This window comes from Anabrus simplex, chromosome 3 (genome assembly GCF_040414725.1).
Source record: "Anabrus simplex isolate iqAnaSimp1 chromosome 3, ASM4041472v1, whole genome shotgun sequence".
In the NCBI taxonomy this organism is placed as follows: Eukaryota; Metazoa; Arthropoda; class Insecta; order Orthoptera; family Tettigoniidae; genus Anabrus; species Anabrus simplex.
The window spans coordinates 100312133-100335048 of NC_090267.1; the positions used below are offsets into that span (position 1 = coordinate 100312133).

The following is a 22916-nucleotide window of genomic DNA, read 5'->3' on the forward strand; positions in this document are numbered from 1 at the left end:
AGGGCTCGATTTCCACCTCTTAACATATTAACAATTGTAACCACAAGTTCAAAAACTTCCGTTTTCTTAATTGATTTCCCACATAACGCTCCCTGGTGAATGAGAGATTAGATCATTGGACATGTTACGCCATTTTCTTTTAGCAATCCCGTCAATCCCGTCAGTCCTGTCTTCACCCTTGCCATTGCTGGCGCTCCGTCTGTCACAATGGCTGAACATTTACTGAAGGCTCCAACTCTGTTGACAGTTCTTTTAACAGCATCATAAATGTCCCTTTTGTTGTTCCTTGAAGGGAGCAGGCATCAAACAGCTCCTCTTTACTACTGAAGTCTTCAAAGATGGTGCGTGCAAATATTAGTGGCTGACTGACATCTGACTGATCAGTGCTTTCATCAGGGCATAGCGAGAAATATGTGCTTTCCTTAACCAATTTGAGTACTTTTTCTACTTGTTCTCCATATCACTGACTCCATATCTCTGTACTGTTTGGTTGGAAAGTGGCAGTGATTCAGATTTCTCAACCATTTTAGCATCTCCAAAAGCCTTTGCCATTTCCATAGCACACTGTTTAACAAGACTGCCTTCAATGAAGTTTCTTTTGCAAGTTCAAATGACACTGCATAGGAGGCGTACAGAGAAGACGACTGATTTTGTAAGACTTTACCAGACATACCTGTTTGCTGTTTTAATTTATTTTTGAAGTGCGTGTTGAGTGTCTTCCTTATATGCTGCATACTTTTTCTCATGGATTGTTGAGCAATGTCGTTTAACATTGTACTCCTTCGGCACAGGCATTATTTGCATACAAACCAAACGCTGAAGCTTCCCACTGTTGTTGGTAATTATAGTCACTCTCCCAGCTTTCCTTGTAAATTCTGTTTTCATTTTCAATTTTGCTTTTCAGTGAGCTTCCGCTCATTTTCTATTCACGTAAAAGACGCAAGCACTTTACACTGAACACTAAACAAAGCCTCCAAAATGGACAGTACGGTAACTTGTGAAACTTCACTACACATCAAGCAAGCGCGACAGAGTGTGTGGAGACGGGAGGAATAGCCAGCAAGTCTTGCCGGGCAAGTCTATAGCTGCATATGTGAAGGGGATGGAGGTCAGTGGGCGGGTCCACATCCGCTCTTGCAGCATCCTGCCATTTGCGATATGGCGCGTCGCTCATAGAACGGCTGACTTAATTCTTTATCAACTTTGTTTTCTCATTTTTTCCACATCCTTTTCAGACCAGCCACTTGCTGTTATGAAGTGCCTTTTATACAATTCATTAACATTAGCGATTAAAGTTCAGTTTCTGTGGAGTTGGGACCGGTTTCCCATTAATGTGCAGATTCTTTGTATCAAGTAGGCAGTGTATTTCTATGAAAACATTTTTAGACAGGTTGGAAATTATGAAACAGTTGAATGTTGCACATCGTATACTGTATGTCTGCATAGCTATTCGAACGTTTTTATGTCATCAAGATATGTATGACAATATTCAAACCTAAGTTATTGAAAAATATTCTCAAATGTCTAATATTGATTTTATATTAATTGTGTTAAGATATACATGCAAGTAAAAATGATATCCATACAAAAATATATCCTCTCGCAAGAATGGGGGTTTTACATTTAAAAAAATAAAATAGTCTCTTCAGATCAAACAGGAAATAATATTAAATAATGAATTACTTCGGACTTGGAATAATTTTTTGAACGCTCTATGAAATATTTTTTGGTACATTTTCTTCAAATTTCTTAAATATAATTTTTCGAAAGCTCTCGCGGGTCGCACAATATGCGGCCCACAGGCCGCCTTTTGGAAACCCTTGCCATATATTGTGGGTTTACAAGCAAAACACATTAAGTCAAAAATCTTAATTCAGAGAAAAACAGGTTTGAAAGTTTTCAATCTTTCATTGCCAATATCTGCTCTTAGGATGAAAATATTTCTCTTTAAAATTTTGCAAGAGTTTGATAGAGTATCTGGAATAACTGTGTACCTGAAATTTTATTAATGTATTCTACCTGAAAGAAATTCTTTCACTTTGAGACATAGCAAGAAAAAGAACATTTTAAAAAAACAAAAACAAATGTCCTCGTACAACTTGATGGGCATCACCAGTGAATAGAGTGGAACAGTGTCGTATAGGGTGGTGTGAATACGTCAAAAACTCAAACTGACTGTGTTTTTTGCTGTTAAACCCACAGTTTTTGGTTTATTATTTTCTATCTGCTCCACCAAAACAGTGTGGTATCTCTCGAGATTTAAGATTATACTATTTATTGCTGGACATCGAATAAGTTGGGTACTTTTATTCCATTTTTATAAAAAATTAAAAACATTCAGTTGTCTATATTGTTCCATTTGTTGTTGTAGATGCTGTATTAAAATTACATTATAATTGTAAAATCCCTAGAATCTTGTTAAGATAGTATTCAGAATGCATTCATTTCTAAGGTAGCTGAGCAAAGAAAAAAAGGATTGTTGCTAAGTGTTCTTGGTAATGAAGCTTGCATATTTTGGGTTGTAAGGTAATATTGAGAGAACTAACATACTCTCTTTGTACTTTAATTAAGGCTTTAAAGCTCACTTAATCTCTATTGTATTCCTGTAGCTTCTATGCCGAAGTCTTGATTCATCTTTGCAAAAATGCAGAAATGGTTTGTTTATTTTTCCAATTTCACTGCAGGAAAATTGCTTTGCTTTACCTTGTTGAAGTAGTAAATATACTCAGTCCAGTAGACCTTAGTTGTTTACAGATTATATTCTTATGATCATTAGTTGCATTTGAATTAACAGTATTCTTGTGAATATTTCTATATTCTTGGTATAGGGAAGTTCATGCTTCTTACTTGCTCTTTTGTAAGTATTATTGTTTGCTAAGCAGTTGTTTTCAGAACAGTGGAGATACGATATTCTCTGAACTATGTGTGACAAGCTTGCAGGAGTTATTTTGGTTGCAATTAGCTACTGTAATATGCTTTATGAATTGTTGTGCATTCAAGTTTTAGAAGTAGGTTGGAAGAGGTGCTTCTTCTCAAAAGCATACTCTGTGTGCATCTTAAGATGCATAACAATATTTGCATGGAATGCTCAATATTTCTCATTGCCTACAAAACATTCGCCTGGCCAGTAAGTGAGTAAACAGCTTCATTATGCCCATTTTCTTATTAAGAACAGTGTTTATTAATTTGTTGAGAAATTATAATTACTTTTCAAATATTAGACTTGTAATGTTCAGTTTAAAAATATGTACAATTCACTTTATAATTATGAGACTGTGCAGTTGAGATTTGCAGCAGAGATCTTAAGCATAGAATTTAAAATATATTCAGTTTAGAAAAAAATGAAAGAGATTGTTCATGATTTTTAGGAGTTGTATTGAAGTTTTTAGAAGGATGAAGAATTCATGTTTGAAAGTGAATTAAAGTATGGGTTGTGAAGAGTATATTTGATTGCTGTATTGCTTAAATGTTTTATTAGAATAATTATATTTTGTTTGTTTGGCTGCCAGCTTTGTAGCAGGTGTAATTCTGAGGGAGAGAATCCCAGCCTTTGAGCGTATGTTATGGCGGGCCTGCCGTGGCAATGTATTCCTACGTCAGGCTGAGATAGAAACACCTCTTGAAGATCCATCCAATGTAAGTGTTTGGTTACCTCCTAAACATACTTTTTTATTGAGTGAAAAAATCACACAGAAGAAAATTGTTGAGAGCAAGGTAGAATGTAAATCTCATTCAGAATCACAGTGACTATTTAAGGCTTTTGTGGTTGAATTATACAGAGTATACAAAACTTGCCATCCAATAACAGGCTGTATGCGATAACAGAGATTAGGACAATTCAAATGAGTATAGAAACAAACCCTCTAATGGGCACTTTTCATCAAGTTTCAAATGGAACACGTTAACGTTATGTCATTCTAGAAAAGGTCTGCGGTCTGTACAGTATGTCTTGAAAGGTAACCCTCTTTACAGTACTCCTTCCATTGCAGTTGTATTGTGAAACCCACTTTTTCAGTGTTTAGTGGTGATAAAACTTAAACATTTGTCCTAAACAGAATGTCAAATTTTTGCACAAATACAATACTCTCTTCTCTCTCCTTGTCATTCAAAAGTAAAGAAATCTAACCAAGAGTAAGCAGACTCTGTGTTTACAAAACATTATATTACTTTTGCCCGGCTGACTCTGGTTGAAAATTGCGAATTAGAGGGTATGTCCCTGTTTTCATTCAATTGTCTCGATCCCCTTTGTCACTACCAGTAATTATTGTACATGTACTACATTCTGTATAGAAATGAAAGGAAATTTTGCTATATATTTGCAGTTTTAATAATTAGCACATAACTTACTAGTATTAGCTGTGAAAATTTATTTTTTCAGAATGGAAGGTTGAGAACAACAAAATTGAAAATAAAATGTACAACCTCTTAGCAGTTTTAATTTTTGAAGGGTAATCTGTTAAAAATGGGGAATGTTTTTTTAAACATATCAACCTCTTAGAACCACAATTAACACTTGTTCAGCCTTTCTGGATTCCCAGTACTCTCTCATTTTGATGGAGACTGCAGTTCTTTACTCTTCAGACCTCTTTGCACCAGGTCGTACTCTCGCTCTTTCGCGAAGATCCTTTATCCTGTGTACCCAGATTGTGAATTCTTTCTTTAACCAGTATGCAGAGACACCGGCTAGATCCTCCTTCATGCAGTTGCCCCTAGAGCGGTACATTTCCAAGTCGTGAGATGATCAAGAATTATTCAAGGTATCCTAGTGTTAGGCATTGGAGTCAAAAGACTAAAATAATAATAATAATATAATAATAATATACATACAACATACATTATCATTATAGACCATTATGCCTTTCAACGTTCAGTCTGCAAGCTTCTGTGAATTTACTAAACCGCCACAATCCTTTATTTGCAACTAGTGCTGTGGCCTCATTTAGTTCTATACCTCTTATCTTTAAATTGTTAGAAACTGAGTCGAACTATCCTCGTCTTGGTCTCCCTCTGCTTCTGTTACCCTCCAAGGTAACCTATCTTCCTCCATTATTATTATTATTATTATTATTATTATTATTATTATTATTATTATTATTATTATCCATCTTCCTTTATAAGACTTTCTTATAAATATCTTGCAATTATCAGAATCTCTCAACCCATTTAAAGCTCTATTAATATTACTGGTAACTCTCCTGTAGAAATCCACAGTCATTTCTCCAGTAGAATGCGTCAGTCACAAATGACAGGTTTTGTTTATTTTGTATTTTACGGAATCTAATAAAAAATTGGATATAGTCAACATTGTTACTGGCACAAATAAATATTTATTACCAGACAAAGCAATGATAGGAAATAATTTATTGCAGTATTCCAAAAAGATATGATATTTTAGTCAGGAGCTCATATGGACTACATTGCTATTGACCTGACCCGTAACTTCTAATACTGTGTTGGAATGAATGTACCTCATGGGGACTGCTGTAAGTACCTAGATAGTGTTAATATAATGAAAGACCTTCATTGCAGTAATCACATTAACGAGGTTGTAAATATTTTTTAAAAGACTCTTGGTATGGTTATGAGGTTATTTAGGGGTTATAGTAAGGATGTAAAGGAGGTGACATGTAAGTCACTGGTAAGACTCTAATTAGAGTATGGTTCCAGTGTATGGGACCCATACCAGGTTTACTTGATAAAAAGTACCAAAAGAAAGCAGTACAATTTGTTCTGTGCAATTCCCAATAAACCAGTAGTGTTATGAAAACATTGCAATCCTTGGGTTTGGGAAGAATTGCACATAACGAGACAAGATGTTAGACTATTAGATATGTATAACATTAGTAGACCATTAAATCTCAGTGGAATTTTTTAAAGTAAAAAAAGATCATAAGTTTGAATTCAGTAGGACAAATTGGGGCAAATATTTGTGTATAGGAAGAGAAATTAGTAATTTGAATAATTTACCATTAGAGATGTTTTATAACACTTTAGCATCGACGTATACATTTGAGTTTTTCGTGGTAAACTGGTGAAATGCGATATACATTTTTCAGGTTGTTGCCGGCTACGGATGTTCGTAATTTCATTCGTAGATGATAATCAAAGACATAATTCATGTTCAAAGTTACTATTTTTGTGTCACCCCATTGGGGTGGCATGGTTATCAGGTTGACTATGCAACAGAGAAAGCGCACATCACCCCTACAGGGGTTACAGCCTTTTTACCTTTGTTGTTGTGGAACACTGTGCTCTGTGTTGTGAGCTGTTGATTTACGTGCCGTTCAACGAGTTCCTTGTAATTTACAGTTTTGTGAGAAGAATTTAATTGATGTTATGTGTTTCTGTGTTGAGTAAGCCATGATTACCGATAGAGAGATGGAACAACTTGAAAAGGGTTCGAATGTTGAATCAAGAGATCTCGACATTTAGGATTTGCAATGTGATGCCACCTTTTCCGAGTCGGAATTCGACAGTAGTTTGTGTAGTGAGGACACTAGCAAAGATTCCGGAGCTGCATCGGGCAATGATTCAACCAAATCACCAGCCAGTGACAATTACTGGGGAACATTCTCAGGTTTGCAGAAACATTGTATTTATTTACACGTGGCCCCGGTTTACATTTTCATCTGAGTGCTAAATCTCAACCAGTATGTAAGAATAAAGCGATAATAAACTCTAATCCACATTATTTTCCTTGCCATTAATAATTGAATTCTGATAGTTGCGTATGTCAGAGAAATTCCACTGTCTGTTGCGCAATGCACAGCATGCTGAGAAAGGAATGGGCACTGCGCTGCACTCTGTGAACACATTATGTGAACAAGCAATGCAATACAACAGCGAATGGTAGCGCTAGTTTCGTGCGACAGCCTGAAGTTGAGAGACCTGGACACACTACCATGTCGGGGTGCCTTACTACATTTTGTATGAGGGTCCGTCACCCCACATGGGGTGACATCGTCTTCAAAGTGATAAATTTCCTACTTCCTTGAAATCACTTCAGTAAACATTAGGTAAACATTGCTAGGGAATCTGCCACCTTGTCAACAGACCTAAATGCAGATAATTAAATGAAAACAAACATTGTTCTGGCCATAACTAAAGGCCTGGTGAGATTTAAAGTCTGTTTCAACAACATGTTAAAATTATTGCAGTAGGTATTAAAATGATGGTTCCGTATATTGGTTCCCTGGTATAACTATCAAGTCAGTATTACATGGACTTTAAAAGACATCAGAAAACATTAGTCGAATGATACTGTACTATACAAAAATTCTCATATCCAGTAACTGGAGCTCTACAGTCCACATGAATATAAGGCAATGCTTTCTTTAATACAAATGTATAGAAATGAGTGAAATGTACTCGTAATATGCAACTACGAGGCACACTTATTGGTGCTTTATTTTTACCGAGCAAGTGGCTGCATGGTATGGGTCGCGTAGCTGGCGGCTTGCATGCAGGAGATGGGGGTTTGAGTTTCACTGTTGGCATCCCTGAAAATGGTTTTCCATGGTTCTCATTTTCAGACCAACCAAATACTGGAGCCGTACCTTAAATAAAGCCGCAGTTGCTTTCTTCCTACTCCTAGCCCATCACCATAAGACCTATCTCTGTTGGCACGACATAAAAGCAAATTGCTAATGTACAATTTTAAAGTCAGTATTTATCTACTCTAATTTTGAGATCCTCATTGTAGTGAAGAAATAAAATTCCAGATATGTAGACTCCGTTGATTTAAGTGGGGAAACTCCTAATTTTTAATCCTTCCTCCTCCTTTCCTTGTCACTAAGACTGCTCTCCTGATTTTGAGAGCAGATTTAGTACTTCTGTATTGTTTAAAGGACTGCACTTTTCCTCATTCCATAAATAGCTGGATAGAACTGAAGATCGGTGTACATCTGTAGGGCAGATGAAATAAGCTGATGGTTTTCCTAAATATTACAGGATCTCTAAGGCGATGCTTGCTGTTATTGTCAAGTCCACATAACATTGCCAGGGGCGAGATGCATTTTGGCACAATTTCTATTGAAACTTGGCACATCTGAAATTTTATTGCATCATGTTTCCTAGGCACACAGCATTGATGCAAGGACATATGCAAGGACATTAGTATATGCTCATTGACAAAAGGAAAGGTTAAGCTCCCAGAAGGAATGATACAATTTTGATGTAGTTTGGTACATGTTCATACTATTAATTGATATGTTAATGATTACAGGTGCAATGATTTGTAATATGTAAAACGACCACTAGAGTCCATTGTGGTGCCATCTCAAAAAGCAATAGTGTTGTCAGAAATGTATGAACATCAGTCAGTTCATCAGCACAGTGAGAGAAGGTTGCTAAACAAAGAGCGCATCTCAGATGCATGAGAAAAATTATTAGCATTTGAGAGAGTTTGATTGAGGCAGAGTTGGTCGTATTGTGCAGTTGTTAATCATGTGGGGAAATCTGATGTCACAGTGGCTAGATGATAGTACTCTATATCTGGACGTCAGAGGTAAACTATTGTAAATTACATTTTACTAACTTTACAGGAGAACAGAAAGAAGCTGCTGAAGTGCACATTTTGCTATCTTTAAGGTGGATCGATGACAATTCTGGCCATGGTAAACTATCGTAAGAGCCAGTACTATAAGGAGTGTGGCGCACGGCATAAGATTGAACTATTATTTGATCATTTACCATTGGTTATCTCTGGGTTCTCCTTGCACCTTCATTCCTGTGGATCATACTTTTACAATAGTGTACCCATAAGAAGACACGACCAAACCATGTCCCATACAATTAAATCTCAAAATCGTAGTTTTTGATTTTACAATAGTTTACCTCTTATGTCCAGATATGTCCTGAAAGATCCATTTAACGAAGGCAAACCACAAGAAGGTAAGATTGCTGTATTCTGTGTGAAACATTACACAGCCTCATGACATCTGCACCTACCATCCAGACACTGTTACTGGATTCTCTGCCAAACGCTGTGTTGTGCCACATAGTGTCTTCATGACTCTCTTAAAAAGATCAATGAAGTGTTCAATCTAGTTAGCTGCTTTCTTATTAGACGACTGTTTGTTAATTTGAATGAATTAGAGCAAAGAAAAATGAAGGAATAGGTGTAGTATTGAACAGAATACCTTTCAGCTATGTTACTGAAGGTAGTGTTTGATTCAAATGTGAAATTTTTGTCACAGTTAGAATCAGACCTAATGCATCTAATCCCAAAATTTCTCGTTATACTGAACCACACCTTCACTCTTTGTCAGTATTATAACATGCATAACTGCTAGAGTGAAATAATTTAACGATATTTTGCAATATTGTTTGAATTACAAAGAAAACAATTAGAATATATTTGTCCGAACTTCAAATTGCCTGTTGGGCTGTTATTTGCAAGCTAGTTTTCAAAATGTTGTTGGTCTCTTACTATTCAAAAAAACGTGTCTCTGTCTTCCTCTAACCCCACTCTTGCACCACACTACTCTTATTGCAGAGAAATTAATGTCATCAGGAAAAGTTGCATTAAAAACACTTCTTACATTAACCAATTCACACTGCAAGCTGGGTTTTAAGATTCACTGTTTGAATACTGTCAGGTTTGAATGACAAACCAGTTATATGCTGGTCTTCCTGTAACTTCACTCATTTGTTGCTTTTCCTCTAACTCTCTAATTATGTACTGCAGTACTGTGATTACAAACAAATCAATCACTCTCGGCGGAGAGAATCCCATAAACTGTTTTGTACTTATGTTAACATTCATTGGTTATATTTTCCTCCTGTATCAGCACACTAATCATCATTTTTGTTCTATCTCAATCTGTTATTCATGCCTAGTGTATAATTGAAACTTCTCTTCTTTGGATGCTGTACTTATCTCCTAACTACCTTGTATACAGAATTTATACTGTGCTGTACGTGTTTCTTCAATACAGTTTGTTTATATCAACTACTGTTTTGTTATGTGTTTTGTAATCCTATCCACACCTTGTGGTAGTGTTACTGGTCCTCCGGAATTTGAACACGTCTCCAGTTTTACATAAACAAACAGTACGTTTTACTTTATTTCACCAATTCACATCACGAAATGGGTTGTTGGATTCACGGTTTAAATACCCAGATTTGAACAATAAACAATGGTGAGCCGCTTGCGCGATACCAACTACGATCACACTAGTGGTCAGCAACAAATGCACCAGCCAGCTATACCTATAAGCTGGTGTAATGGGGAAAGAAGGAAAAAACTCAAGGAAAAACAAGGAAGCAAAGCACCAAAGATACTTAACCCAAAACAGGCCCATAAAAACCCACAGTGCATGGATAACTTAAATTGAGACTGCGCTGAAAAACTAGACTATGAAAGAAAATTCAAGTCTTCAAGTGAATGTAAATTTTAATTTAACAGAAAGATCAAATGGAAAACAAAGGACATAGTCCTTAGAGAAAAATCAACAAACAAATTAAAGTTTAAAATTACAAATAATATTAATTTAATAATTTTCAATCAAACTGAAAAACTGATTCAACAGAAGAGGTCACATTTGTAAAACCAAAAGGACATCATCCTTAAAGAAAAATTAACCAACAAGAAAATTAGAGTTTGAAATTACTAGAACAATTAAATTAAAACTTAAATTGCGGATCCGCTTTCCTAGACTAATTTAAACCAAAGACCCCAAAAAATAAAATAAAATTGTAACCTTGAGATAACACCTATAAGGTTTGAGTCTTGTGTAAGTAGGATCTCACATCAACATGAAAATCCAGTCCAATTAAATTAATTTCGGTAACATAAATACTTTCCTCAGAACAGGAAATCCAAAATTAATCAGAAAATAAGTTAATATGCAAGAAGGTGCACGACAAACTTCCCAGAAGCAAGGGTAGAACCAAGAATGAGTTACACAATCAACATTACACCAGCCGAGCCACGCCTACATCCCAAGACATCATAATAATAATCTTACTTCACATTACCATGGCAACAACACAAGTAAACAATAAAATGGCCAATCCTGGCATAAGGCCGCAACAAAGGTTCAAGCAAAAATTAAACAAAAGAAAATCAACCCACCCAAACTGATAAGATAACCAGGAAAACTGAAATATTAAGAGAAAATATAAATGGCCATAATGAACTGATGAACAAAACACTTTGCATTCTGTATGGTTGCTGTTGCCAATATCATTAAAAACCCTATCCTCTCACCCTACTCATTATGAAATGCAGTAATCTATTGCAAACAAATTGAATGCTACGAGGAGTGAGAATCACATAAACAGTGTTAAAGTAAAATTCACTTTGCAAAGTGGGATGTTCTCTGTTTGTATGCATTCAGGTTTGGACAACAAAACATGGCCATTATGAACAAAACACTTCACATCCATGGAGTCACTGTTGCAAACACAATTTTTTTTAATGCACTGAATGTTAATGTTTTTTATTTACAATTTTTAAATTTATAGACAAGCATTTTGAGTAGAGCTCTTCTGTCATTAATTACAGATTGAAGGATAAATTTCAAATCATCATAGGTGGTCTAGTTTTGTCATAACTTTCTGTGATTAACATAATTAGATACATGCAGTAGATTTTGGTGAAAGTAATTCACCTGTTCATTACAAACAGCACAAAAGTTTGGGTTTTCTGTGAAATAATCACATTAAAAAGTTGATTTTTAGTGAGCTTCTGCAACCAATGTTCCACCTTCTACAACCAATGTTTTTCTAGTTAAATAAGTTAATATCTTATTTATTTTGCCTCATGGCTGTCATAATTCAGCCACTTGGCTGATGGAGCAAACTCTATTCTTCTGTATCCAAAGCCTTCAGTGTCATTACTTGGAGAGAACATCATAAACGGAGCAAGTGCGTATGCAGTTTGGGTCACATAGCTGTCAACTTGCATTCGGGAGGTAGTGGTTTCGAACCGCACTGTCGGTAACCCTGAAGATTGTTTTCCCATGTTCACACCAAGCATTCCATCGGCCCCCCTTATAACCTGTGTGTTGGTGCGATGTAAAGCAGATTGTAAAAAAAATTAAAAATTTGAAAAAGAGACCACCCGGTAGATCCATTGAGTTGATACTTGTCCTTGTGCTCTGGTTCCTTGGACCTTGCACTAAATAACTTTTGATGGCTACCTTCTCGGTGCATTTCACATCCAAAATAGTATACAATTCCTGGAGAGATTTGTGCATCAGACCAACTTTTATCTGAAGATGGTTCAGTATTGATGTTCATGGAATGAGCTGTCTAAGGAATTCTACAAACCATAGAATCTGATTTGCTTGTTTAAAATCCATACTTTGTGTTGACTTCTTCGGAATGAGAATATGAAAAATTGTTCCAGATAGGACCATAATTGAATTATGATTTGGTCACTGCTGTAAAATTCCCTATGAAATATAATTTTAAGTATGCTCATTGACATTTTCCAATATTTTGCAGGGAGATCAGGTTTTTAAGTCGGTGTTCATCATCTTCTTCCAAGGAGACCAGCTGAAAACTCGAGTAAAAAAGATCTGCGAGGGATTCCGTGCTACTTTATATCCTTGCCCTGAGGCTCCAGCTGATCGTAGAGAAATGGCAATGGGTGTCATGACTCGTATTGAAGACTTAAACACTGTAAATACTTCTAAAATTATTTTGTAGTAATATATACCACCCTCTGTTTTCTAATAATTGTGATGTCTACAGATTTTTTTCATAAACTAATATTTGCTTGAACTTGCTAGATAATCAATATTTAAATTTGTTGCTGGGATAAGATGTTCTGTAATGGAGACTTTTATCTCAAAATAGGTCATGTAGGATACAGAAAACATCAAAAGAATCTTATTCATTCAAGAAAGGATTTTAAACATTTTGAATAAAATTGTACCTATAATTTGTTTGTTTCTGCTATTTTGAATCCGTTATAGTCTTTTCCTTCTGATACTGTTTCTGTATTGCAGTAAGTATATTAGATGCATGGTTTCTAGTCCAAAGTTGCCAAAGCAAATTTTTGCAATGTCTATTACACAAATGCACGAGACTTGTTACTAGACAAGACTGATGCATTAGAAATCCTGCAGTGCAAATATTTTGCACAATGTCATCTAAGATCTTTGGTTTTTAAAGACACAGCTGGCATTATTCTTCCTGATAGATAAAAGTCCAGTGAATTTATAACTGTTGGGTTCTTCAGTCTGTTGAAACTAATTTTTAATAAATAAATTTATAAACTATCTGAAAAAGAAAACATATGGTAACAAAATTATACCTGAAAAAGAAACAACTTAATTAAAGGAAAAGTGAAACTACGTATTTCAGACAAAATTTAATGTTAGTCCATTTGAAACATGGTAAAAATAAAATATTACCTTACAATATGGTAATGCGTCATAAGTTACCGTAATTAGCCCGTTTGAGAAGTTTCAAATAATAAATGCTAAAGATTATTGATCGTGACAATCACAACAGTCCACCAACACAAATTTGGAAATGTTGAAACCTGAAGCTGTGCACAGTTTTGTATGCAGTCAATTTGTCCACGTTTTCAAGACATTTCCATTGCCTCAGTAACAGGTATTACCACCTTTAGCTGCAGTTACAACTGTGATTGTCAGCATGTTCAGGATGCAATCTCAAATATTCTCTAGTGGTATGAGCTCCCATTCTGCCTGGAGCGCAGTCTGAAGTTGAGCCAGTCTGTCAGGGGAAAGACTCCTAGCAAGTCTCCCTAGCATATCTCCAGACATGCTCTATCAGGTTTAGGCAGGTCTACGAGCAGGCTACACCATGCACTCAATTCAGACTTCATCCAGGTACTCACGTACACAAACAGCAATGTGTGGGCGAGCATTGTTATGCATCAGGATAAAATTCTTGCCAATGACAGATGCAAAAGGTACCATGTGATACACTAAAATCTCCCTGATATATCAGTGGGCTGTCAGGCTTCCATTCTGGACGAACACAAACTCTGTGTGCGCATCAGTGATAATTCCAGCCCAGACCATCACAGAGCCTTGCAGAGAAAGTACAGGGTGAATAATATTCCCCAAACCTTCTCCATTCTCTCTCCCTTCCATCTGGTGCCCTCAAACAGAATTTGGATTCACCCATGATCAGCACTGAGCTTTACTGCTCAACAGTCCAGTTTTGATGGGTGTTGGCGAATTGCATCAGAGAGGCACTGTGCTCACGTGTAAGCAGAGGTCCTATGATGGGCCTCTTGGACTTTAAATCCGCTTCGTACAACCCCCTCCTGACTGTCCTTTCACTGATGTTAGTGCCCTGTACTTGCTGCAAATGATTTCTGGCCTCCACAGCTGTTGTTTGTGGATCACGAAGTTGCATTACGAGAAAGCGATCATCACATTCAGTAGTGCTTCTCCTGCAACCAGAACTGGGGCTCCTGGTGTACAAATTGTCCTCCCTGTACCTTACAGTACTTTGCCCTATTGTAATATCACAGTATTTAATTTATACGACGTTTCAAATGGACTAACGTTAAATTTTGTCTGAAATACATAAGTGTTTCTCTTCTTTGCCGGTGAATGTAGTCTATAAATATATGTATTCAAAATTAGTTTTGGCAGATTGAGAACCAACAGTTATGAATTAACTGAGTCAAAACTGGAAATAGATGGCTTCAGATATTACAAAAGAAACAAATTCCAGTGCTCATATCATGAAGTTATAACTATAAAGAAGAAAGAGTGGCTGAATTAATAGTGTATCATTCCTTTTTGTTTTAAAGGTTCTTGGACAGACGCAGGACCACAGACATAGGGTGCTTGTAGCTGCTGCCAAGAACATCAAGAACTGGTTTGTTAAGGTCCGCAAAATTAAGGCTATATATCACACCCTCAACCTGTTCAATTTGGATGTCACTCAGAAGTGTCTTATAGCAGAATGTTGGGTGCCAGTGCTCGATCTAGAAACTATTCAGCTAGCATTGCGGAGAGGAACGGTAAGCTTGTTGTTGTTATCATTATTATTATTATTATTATTTGTTGAGAATATATATATATATATATATATTCATATGACTCTGGCTGAGCCACCATCAAGTAGCACCACCTACACACTATGGTTTCTTTTTCCATTCTGGCACGTCACTATTGTAATCTCCATGTCTTGTTTTCACTGTATCCATCTGTGATTTATGTATGTAATAAATAGTGTCATTCTAATATAAACCGTACTGACCTTATTTCTTTCCTAAACATCGTGCCTTTTCATCACTGGAAATAATTTTATCATTTAAATTTGGAAAGTGATTAAATGCATAGTGATAAAATACACTGAAAAATAGACGCCTGAAAATATGTTTCGCGCGGTTAGCGAGGTTGAGTTAAATATTTAGCCAAGTGGCTTCTGTGAAGAAATAGTGTGTGAAGATGAACACTTCAAGTATGGTGCGCATCGAGACGTCAAAGGACAACTTTGAGACGTGGAAAATTCACATGAAGTCTGTGTTAGTAAAAAATCGTACATGGGCGTATATAGCTGGGATAAAGGTTAAGCCTGAACCGGTCAGCAAGAACGCAGCCTCTATTACAGAATGCATACCTGCCCACTTTTACAGTTTATCCGTAAAAATTTTGGAAATTGCAGCATGTTACGAATGGACAGTGTCATTTTATGACTTTGCAGAAAAAATTTGAAGCGTTAACATTCAATAATCGCTCCACTTCCGTACAATCGATTGTTTGTGTGGGTCGAAGCACGCTCGGTCTTGGTCCAAGACAAGTCCACAATAGTCGATAACTCATTCTTTGATATGATTGGTATTTTTAACCGTGTGATGTTTGTGTCGTTATTGGAATTGAATTTAAAGCCGGGATAACAGTTGTTCTGTGTGAATCCTCTTTGGTGAGAATCTTAGGTGTCGACAGGCTCTGCTCCGAAAATTCTTTGTTCCACTTGTGATTTAACCTTCATCCTTTGACCACGTGAGTGTTGTTCTTTGTTCACGAAGTTGGCATTCTTTGAAAGTTTTGGCCTTTTAAGGTTGACATATTTTAATGAAGTGTTAGAGTTTTTGTGTTATGACTTCGTGCTTTGCAGTTTCCTGTATTCGTTGGACTAATTACATTCGTTCCAGTAACTGGGTATACCGTTGTTAGTAAAGCCCATTTAATTATACAGAAGAAGGAGAATTACATTCGTTCCACATGTGTGTATGCTTTTTACTATGTGCATATTCTTTGTTCACGAGGTTGACGTCGAGTTCATTTAATGGTTTAAGATTTTGTGTGCTTTGACACGTTTTAATGAAATGTTTGACTGCCTTGAGTGTTTGTTATAATTTTATGTGACGTTCAGTGATCCAGGTTCATTTTGATTTTCAGTACATATCGAGACATTTGCTCTCGGACATTTTCATACGCTTCATTCCTATTGTAGATTATCATGAATAAATCCAATGAGAAAGAGTACTTCCAGACATTTAAAGAATCATATTCTTTTGATTTTCTGTGCATACTAAAATCAAGAAAGGGAGAAAAATATGCCTTTTGCACGGTATGTGGGTGTGATATTAATATTGCACATGGTGGAAGAAACGATTTAAGTGATGAGTTAGTTACTGACATTCGGACTTCGAACATAGTGAATGATCTCCAGGATACAGATAAATCCCTTTTCTTTTCATCAGTAAGAAACTACTTTTGTATTGCCTGTGACTACATCATCAAGTTTCCACTCAAGGATGATTATGTTAAAGCATGCTCAAGTTGCTAGGTTAGACAACATTGAAGATGCACAGTTTTCTTTTTTTTTTTTTTTTTTTTTTTTTTTTTTTTTTTTTTTTTTTTTTTTTTTTTTTTTTTTTTTTCTTCCTTGGAAAAGGGAATGAAACTACAGATGAGGTGATGAATGAGCTTCAGAGGCAGTTCACAGCTTTTCAGGTAGATGACACTTCAGCTGCAAATCAAGATGCTGCAAGTGATTCTAGTTGAACACAAATATCAAGAATTTGTGGAGCCGATGGACTTCTTAAGTATAACCGAATTTCTAGAGTAATGCTCTCTATTCTCACCATACTGCATATCAGTGCCGAATATGAACGTGTTTTCAGCCTTGTGAAGAAAAATAGAACAGAGTTCAGATCATGCATGTCCAGTGAATCTCTGGAGTCTATTTCTGTTTTGAAGACCAGGAGTTCTGGTTCCTGTTATGACAGAACATTTTCTCAAGACTTTTTGAAGGAAGTCGAACTGGCGTGTGATTTACAGTGTGTATCATTATTTCTTGTCTGTGTTACGTTAAACAAGTTTTATTGTGTAAAACCTTTTTCAGTTATCGCATATCTACTTAATTTATCAAGGAAGTCCTGTCATGTATGCTCGAAACTAATATTCACCATGCCTCCTGCTGTTTAACATGGATTTCTTCTTGATTGTTATGTTCATTTACAAATAATTGGCCTGTGATGTAAGTAGATATTATTTCATTGAAGTACCCTGTTTAAAGCATGAATTATTATATTTTGTAGCCCAGAAGTATAATTATTTTCGTCAAGCTGGGGTATGTCTAAAATTGTTAGATTTTGTTGCACGTGAGTTTTTTTATTGATAGCCCTTCAAAAGTTTGCAGGTATGAGAATGGGAAGAACATGACAGTGAAGCAATGTCAGATATCATCTTGGTGATTCAACCTCTGAATTGAAACAGGTAAAAGATTGTCACTTCATGCGAACTGTGGCTAAAACTAGTCGATTTACCAATTGAAGGGGCCAACGTGGAAAGCAACATTATTAGAATAGATCGTGCTTCAAAGAACGAGTAAAGATGGGGATGTACGCGATCATTTGTAGAGATTTTTCGACGCTGTGGACAAGCTCAATGGTATGGACGTGGGTGGCAATCGACAATTTGTTATCCATATTGCTTCTGTATAGCTTGCCTGTCAGTTTTGACAATGAACTTCCAAAGCCCAAAGGTATTACGCATAAAAATTGTCGAAAGTTACACAAGGAGCAGTGACCGAAACAACATGATGCAAACCTGTATTACTGTTGAAAAGAAATACAATAACAGAAAGCCCACAAGCAAAATCGATAAAAGGCGAAAAAGGAGGATACACATACCTTCGTTGCTATCGTAAAAAGATAGGCCATCAGGTGAACAAGTGAAAATCAAGTAAAAATGACCATGACAATGCTCACAAGGCCGAAGAAAGTACCTCGCTGTATATTACATCAGAACTGAACTCATGCAAGTTCGTGACGGACCGCGACTCAGATAAAGTGTGGTGCCTCGACAGCGGCTGTACATCGCATATGTGTAAAAATCTGGACTATTTTTCACAAGTAGAATATTACTACAGTAGAACCTCGATTATACGTTCCCGGAAGCTACGTTTTTCCTGTATTATCCGTTTAAATTACGTGGTCCCACGAGCATCCTAATTAAATCACGTTGTAAAAATCCTGCATTATCCGTTCCTCGAAGAAACAATTTCCCGTATCAACCGTTCAGAAATTTCAGTCCCATCAACGCTAAATCCTCGATCACGCGTTTTTCAAGAAACTGTATCTCACGACGCATACTTGCGGATCTTGGTGTTAACGTCCAGTCATTGCAGTAATTTGAGGAAGAGGAAAAGCGATCGGCGGTGAAATGTTTACTTTTCTTTTTTTTCCCCCCCGAGTGTATCACCGACCAGGTTTTCAGCACTTCCCTCAGGGCACTGTATAGTCGCTGAGCTTTCAGGAAGGAATCTAAACTGCTCCTTCTTAAGTAACATAAATTTAGTATTTTAATATTATCGCATACGATTACGTTATCGAGACCTGAACAGATGTTGCACCTTACATACATAAAGCCATGGAAGGTTTTGGGATTGCCTTTTACTGTTTTGGTCCTAATGTAAAACTAGGAATTTCACGTTATTGTGTTAAAATGTTAAAACCGCAGTCGTTTTATTTGCGCCCGTTACATGTAAAAACCTTTGCATCATTTCGCACTCGTACCGACTTGGACAGCGAGCGCGTTTTCCAGCTGAGGTCAAGGTCGTGAATAACCGTAAATTCGGAAGTTTTGTTGATATTTTTTCTCTTTCCAATTTAATCGTGATTAGTGACGGACATTATTGAATATAATGCATTCGAAAACTTGAGAATTGATACTTACCTTCGAAATAATATTCTCGAGTTCAACATAACCTTTAAAAGTCCATGTAGGCCGTAGGCCTAATTTGCGCGGTAGATTTCCACAAACTGACTACGAACAGTATACCAGTGACCAAATTACAATGGAAGATTTAAAGAAAAAGGGATTTCGCCATCATGTTGGACGATTTTGTATCCAATGTGCTTTATTTTACTAGATTAGGGAATTAAAAAATACTTGTGGTCGATTGTTTGGCTTAATGTTATTAGGTTTTTCGAACAGTTTGACCGATCAAAGTTGCTGAACTGAAAGAAGTTTCCCCGGTAAAACTGAATGTAAAGTTTCGAGACTTTTAGGTTGCGTACTGGTAATTAATGTTTGAAGCCGGCCCCGCGGTCGAACTTGCCTACCTTTCACCCGGAGGACCCAGGTTCGATTCCCGGCCAGGTCAGTCACTTTTACCTGGATATGAGGGCTGGTTCCAGGTTCACTCATTCTATGATTACCTTTAATTGAGGCGCTATTTAATGGTGAGATGGCGATCCCGGTCTAGAGAGGTAGGAATAACGGCCGAAAGGATTCGTCACACTGAGCATGCGTCACCTCGTAATCTGCAGGCGTTTGGACCGAGCAGCGGTCGCTTGTTAGGCGGAAGGCCCATTGGGGCTATAATTTGGTTTAGGGGTGTTTGTAAGATTTTAAGTATATATATATATATTTTTTTTTTTTTTTTTTTTTTTTTTTTTTTTTGTGATGTTTAGCCAAATTGTTCATGGTTCATTCATTCCCAGATTTTCCGTTTTCCCGTGTTGTACGTTTTTTTTTTCGGTGGTCCCTCCAAAAACGGAGAATCAAGGTTCCACTGTAATTGTTTCTGACAATTTAAAGTTGGCAAACAGTTCTATGATGAAAATAAGTGCAAAAGATGTGACAATGTCAGTGAGCGTTGATGGTCGTGATAAAAGTTTCAACCTATGTGATACATTATACGTACCTGGTCTGCGTTCTAATCTACTCTCAGTTGGGAAGATCGTAGACAGGGGTCACTGCGTAATGTTTGACAAAACATCCACTCAAGTTACAGAAGCGAACGATAGTACCTTATTCGTTGCACATAAAAAATAGACTTTATTATGTTAATGGGTCATACACCGAAGAACAGGGAAAAATTGCCCGGGCTGAAGATATGTGAAAAGAATCTATTATGGACTGGCACATTTGATTGGGACATCTAAACATAATGGATCTGCGCGAGGCAGTGAAAAGTAAAAGGATAGAGGGAATCGAAGTCATTGACATTGAAGAGGATTTTGAATGTGAGATCTGTCTCCAAGGAAAGATGACATGTACCCCTTTTTCCGAAGAAGTTCGATAGGAGAATGGAACCAAGGGAATTGGTTCATTCCAATATTTGTGGCCCTATGAGGGTTTCTTTGAATGGAAATGACGTTACTTCGTCACATTCGTCGATGATGCGACTGGATGGTGTGATGTGAAATTTCTTTGTCAGAAAAATGAAGTCATTAATGAGTTTCAGGACTTCAGAAAGCATTTAGAAACACAGAAAAATGCGAAGAATAAGATTTTACAATCTGATAGTGGTATGGAGTACATGAATTCCTAATTCAACGCACTGTTCAAGAACTCCGGGATGGTACGACATCTGACGATTTTGCATAACCCGGAACAAAATGGAGTAGCGGAAAGAAAACCGTACACTCGTCAAGATGGTCAGATGTTTATTAATGCAGTCCGGACTTCCTCCTTTCTGGGCAGAGGCTGTTTTGCAATAGCAAATTACATTTAAAACAGGTGCCCTACAAGAAAACTGGGTGGACGAACTCCTTACAAAGCCTGGACTGGAAAGGTTCCAAATTTTAGTAAATTCAAAAAATTTGGATGTGAAACCTACTGCCTAAATCGATCGCAGAACATAGGAAAATTCGACCCTCAGGGAAAAAAGGGTATATTCCTCGGATATGTGGAGCAGTCCTAAGGTTTCATAATTTAGATACCACAGAAATGAATAGTGGAAATCTCACGTGATGTCAAGTTTTTGAAAGGAGATAGAAAAGAGCAAAAATATGATCTTGATATTTTCCCAAGTCAGTGCCCAAATGTAGGGCACTTTGATGAAGATCATCCCAGCTAGAGCCAAAACAGGTTGATCCTTTCATCAATGTAAACATAACTCCTAGACACACAGAATGTACAGAAAGCATCAAAGGTTCGGATAGTTCAGAAGAAGAATTTCTTGGTTTTGAAAATGAACTAGAACCAGAAATACAACAATCTGGACATGCTCCAGGAAGATAAAAAATGTTTAGTTTGGGAACACGAGGCAGACCTCGAAAGCTTTACCAGGAACATGTTGGAGGGTGAATTGATTTGGTATGTCTGGCTTAGGTTCCAATTCAGATGGCATTTTCAGGACCAGAGAAAAATGAGTGGATGCTGGTGATGGCAGATGAATTTGTCTCTGTTCTAAGAAACAAGACCTGGGATCTCGTAGACCGCCCAAAAAATAGGACGACAATTGGAGGTCGTGTAGTCTTTAGGAATAAGTATGGAGCACATGAAGGAAGGCTGGAGTCGTGGCCAGGGGTTTTTTCCAGAGGCCAGGTGTAGATTTTACTGAAACGTTCTCACCAGTAGCACGATTCAGCTCAATATGAATGGCTATTACGCTCGCTGCTCATCATGGAATTTATGTCCAACAATTTGATGTAGCAACTGCATACCTAAATGGAATTGTTGAAGAGGAGATCTTTATGGAGGTGCCAAGCTACACCAGGGAAATAATCTAATTAATTGTACAGGAAAGCAATGGAACATCAGAGATCATAGCTGAGGCCAAGAGGTTGCTGCAGATGCTGAACAAGGATTGTATATTCCATATGGCTTGAAGCAGGCCGGCCGCTGTTGGCACCAACGCATGAACGAGCAACTACTAAAGCTTGGTGTCAAACCAACATCTGGTGATTCGAGCGTCTATGTGAAGCGTTCAGATGCTGATGCTCTCCTAATCATAGTTTATGTTGATGACATTTTATTTTAGTCACAGAACTCGATAGAAATTGACGAGGACTATAAATTTCTACAGAAGTCGTTTGAGGTCAAAGACCTAGGAAACATTAATTGCTGTTTACTATTAGAAATAGGAAAGGATTTCCACCTATTCAATACTTATTTATTGCACTTATGCTACAGTACCGGTTTCGACCCCCTACATAGGGTCATCTTCAGCTGAACAAAACATTCGCATATAGATCATGAAGTTACGATTGAGATTACATTGTCTGGGGAATGTCATACAACAACAAATATTTGGTCACTTCCAAATGGGGCATGCCAAAACGGGAACTGGCGTGTATGTCATGTGTGACAATGCAATTATATGTCTATAATGATATGCTTTTGGTCTTAAAATTAGTTTATAAAAAACTATCTCCACTTAAAACTAACTTATAAATATATAAGACAAAAACAATATATCTAGGAACACTTCATGCACATGAACGTTCGTGCTTTGCATGTTATTCAGTTCATTGGTTGACTTCTGTGTTCAAGTCTTATTTTCATAGTTGTACACTTGATTGATGTTTTTGGAGCTTGAATGATATGATTTGCTTGTAAAATTATCACATTATGTATAAAAGATTTTGTCTTCATATATATATATATATATATATACCTACATAGAATAAAACATATTCCAAGTTTAAAAAAGAGTGCCAGGCGTATGGATACAATTAGGATAAAATATGTATATTCAGCTCTGCTGTTGTTTTATGTTAAAATTGAATA

At 36.8% G+C, this 22916-nt stretch overlaps 1 protein-coding gene across 4 annotated transcripts in view; it reads left to right on the plus strand.

Annotated features, from left to right (window-relative positions):
• The window catches only part of LOC136866028 (V-type proton ATPase 116 kDa subunit a 1), a 338604-nt gene that overhangs the window by 155778 nt on the left and 159910 nt on the right, over positions 1-22916 (plus strand). For all 4 annotated transcript variants that reach the window (XM_067142636.2, XM_067142639.2, XM_067142638.2 and 1 more), the window contains exons 5-7: positions 3510-3636; positions 12454-12630; positions 14750-14962. In XM_067142636.2, the coding sequence (XP_066998737.2) occupies positions 3510-3636; positions 12454-12630; positions 14750-14962 (517 nt within the window). The remainder of the gene's footprint in view (positions 1-3509; positions 3637-12453; positions 12631-14749; positions 14963-22916) is intronic.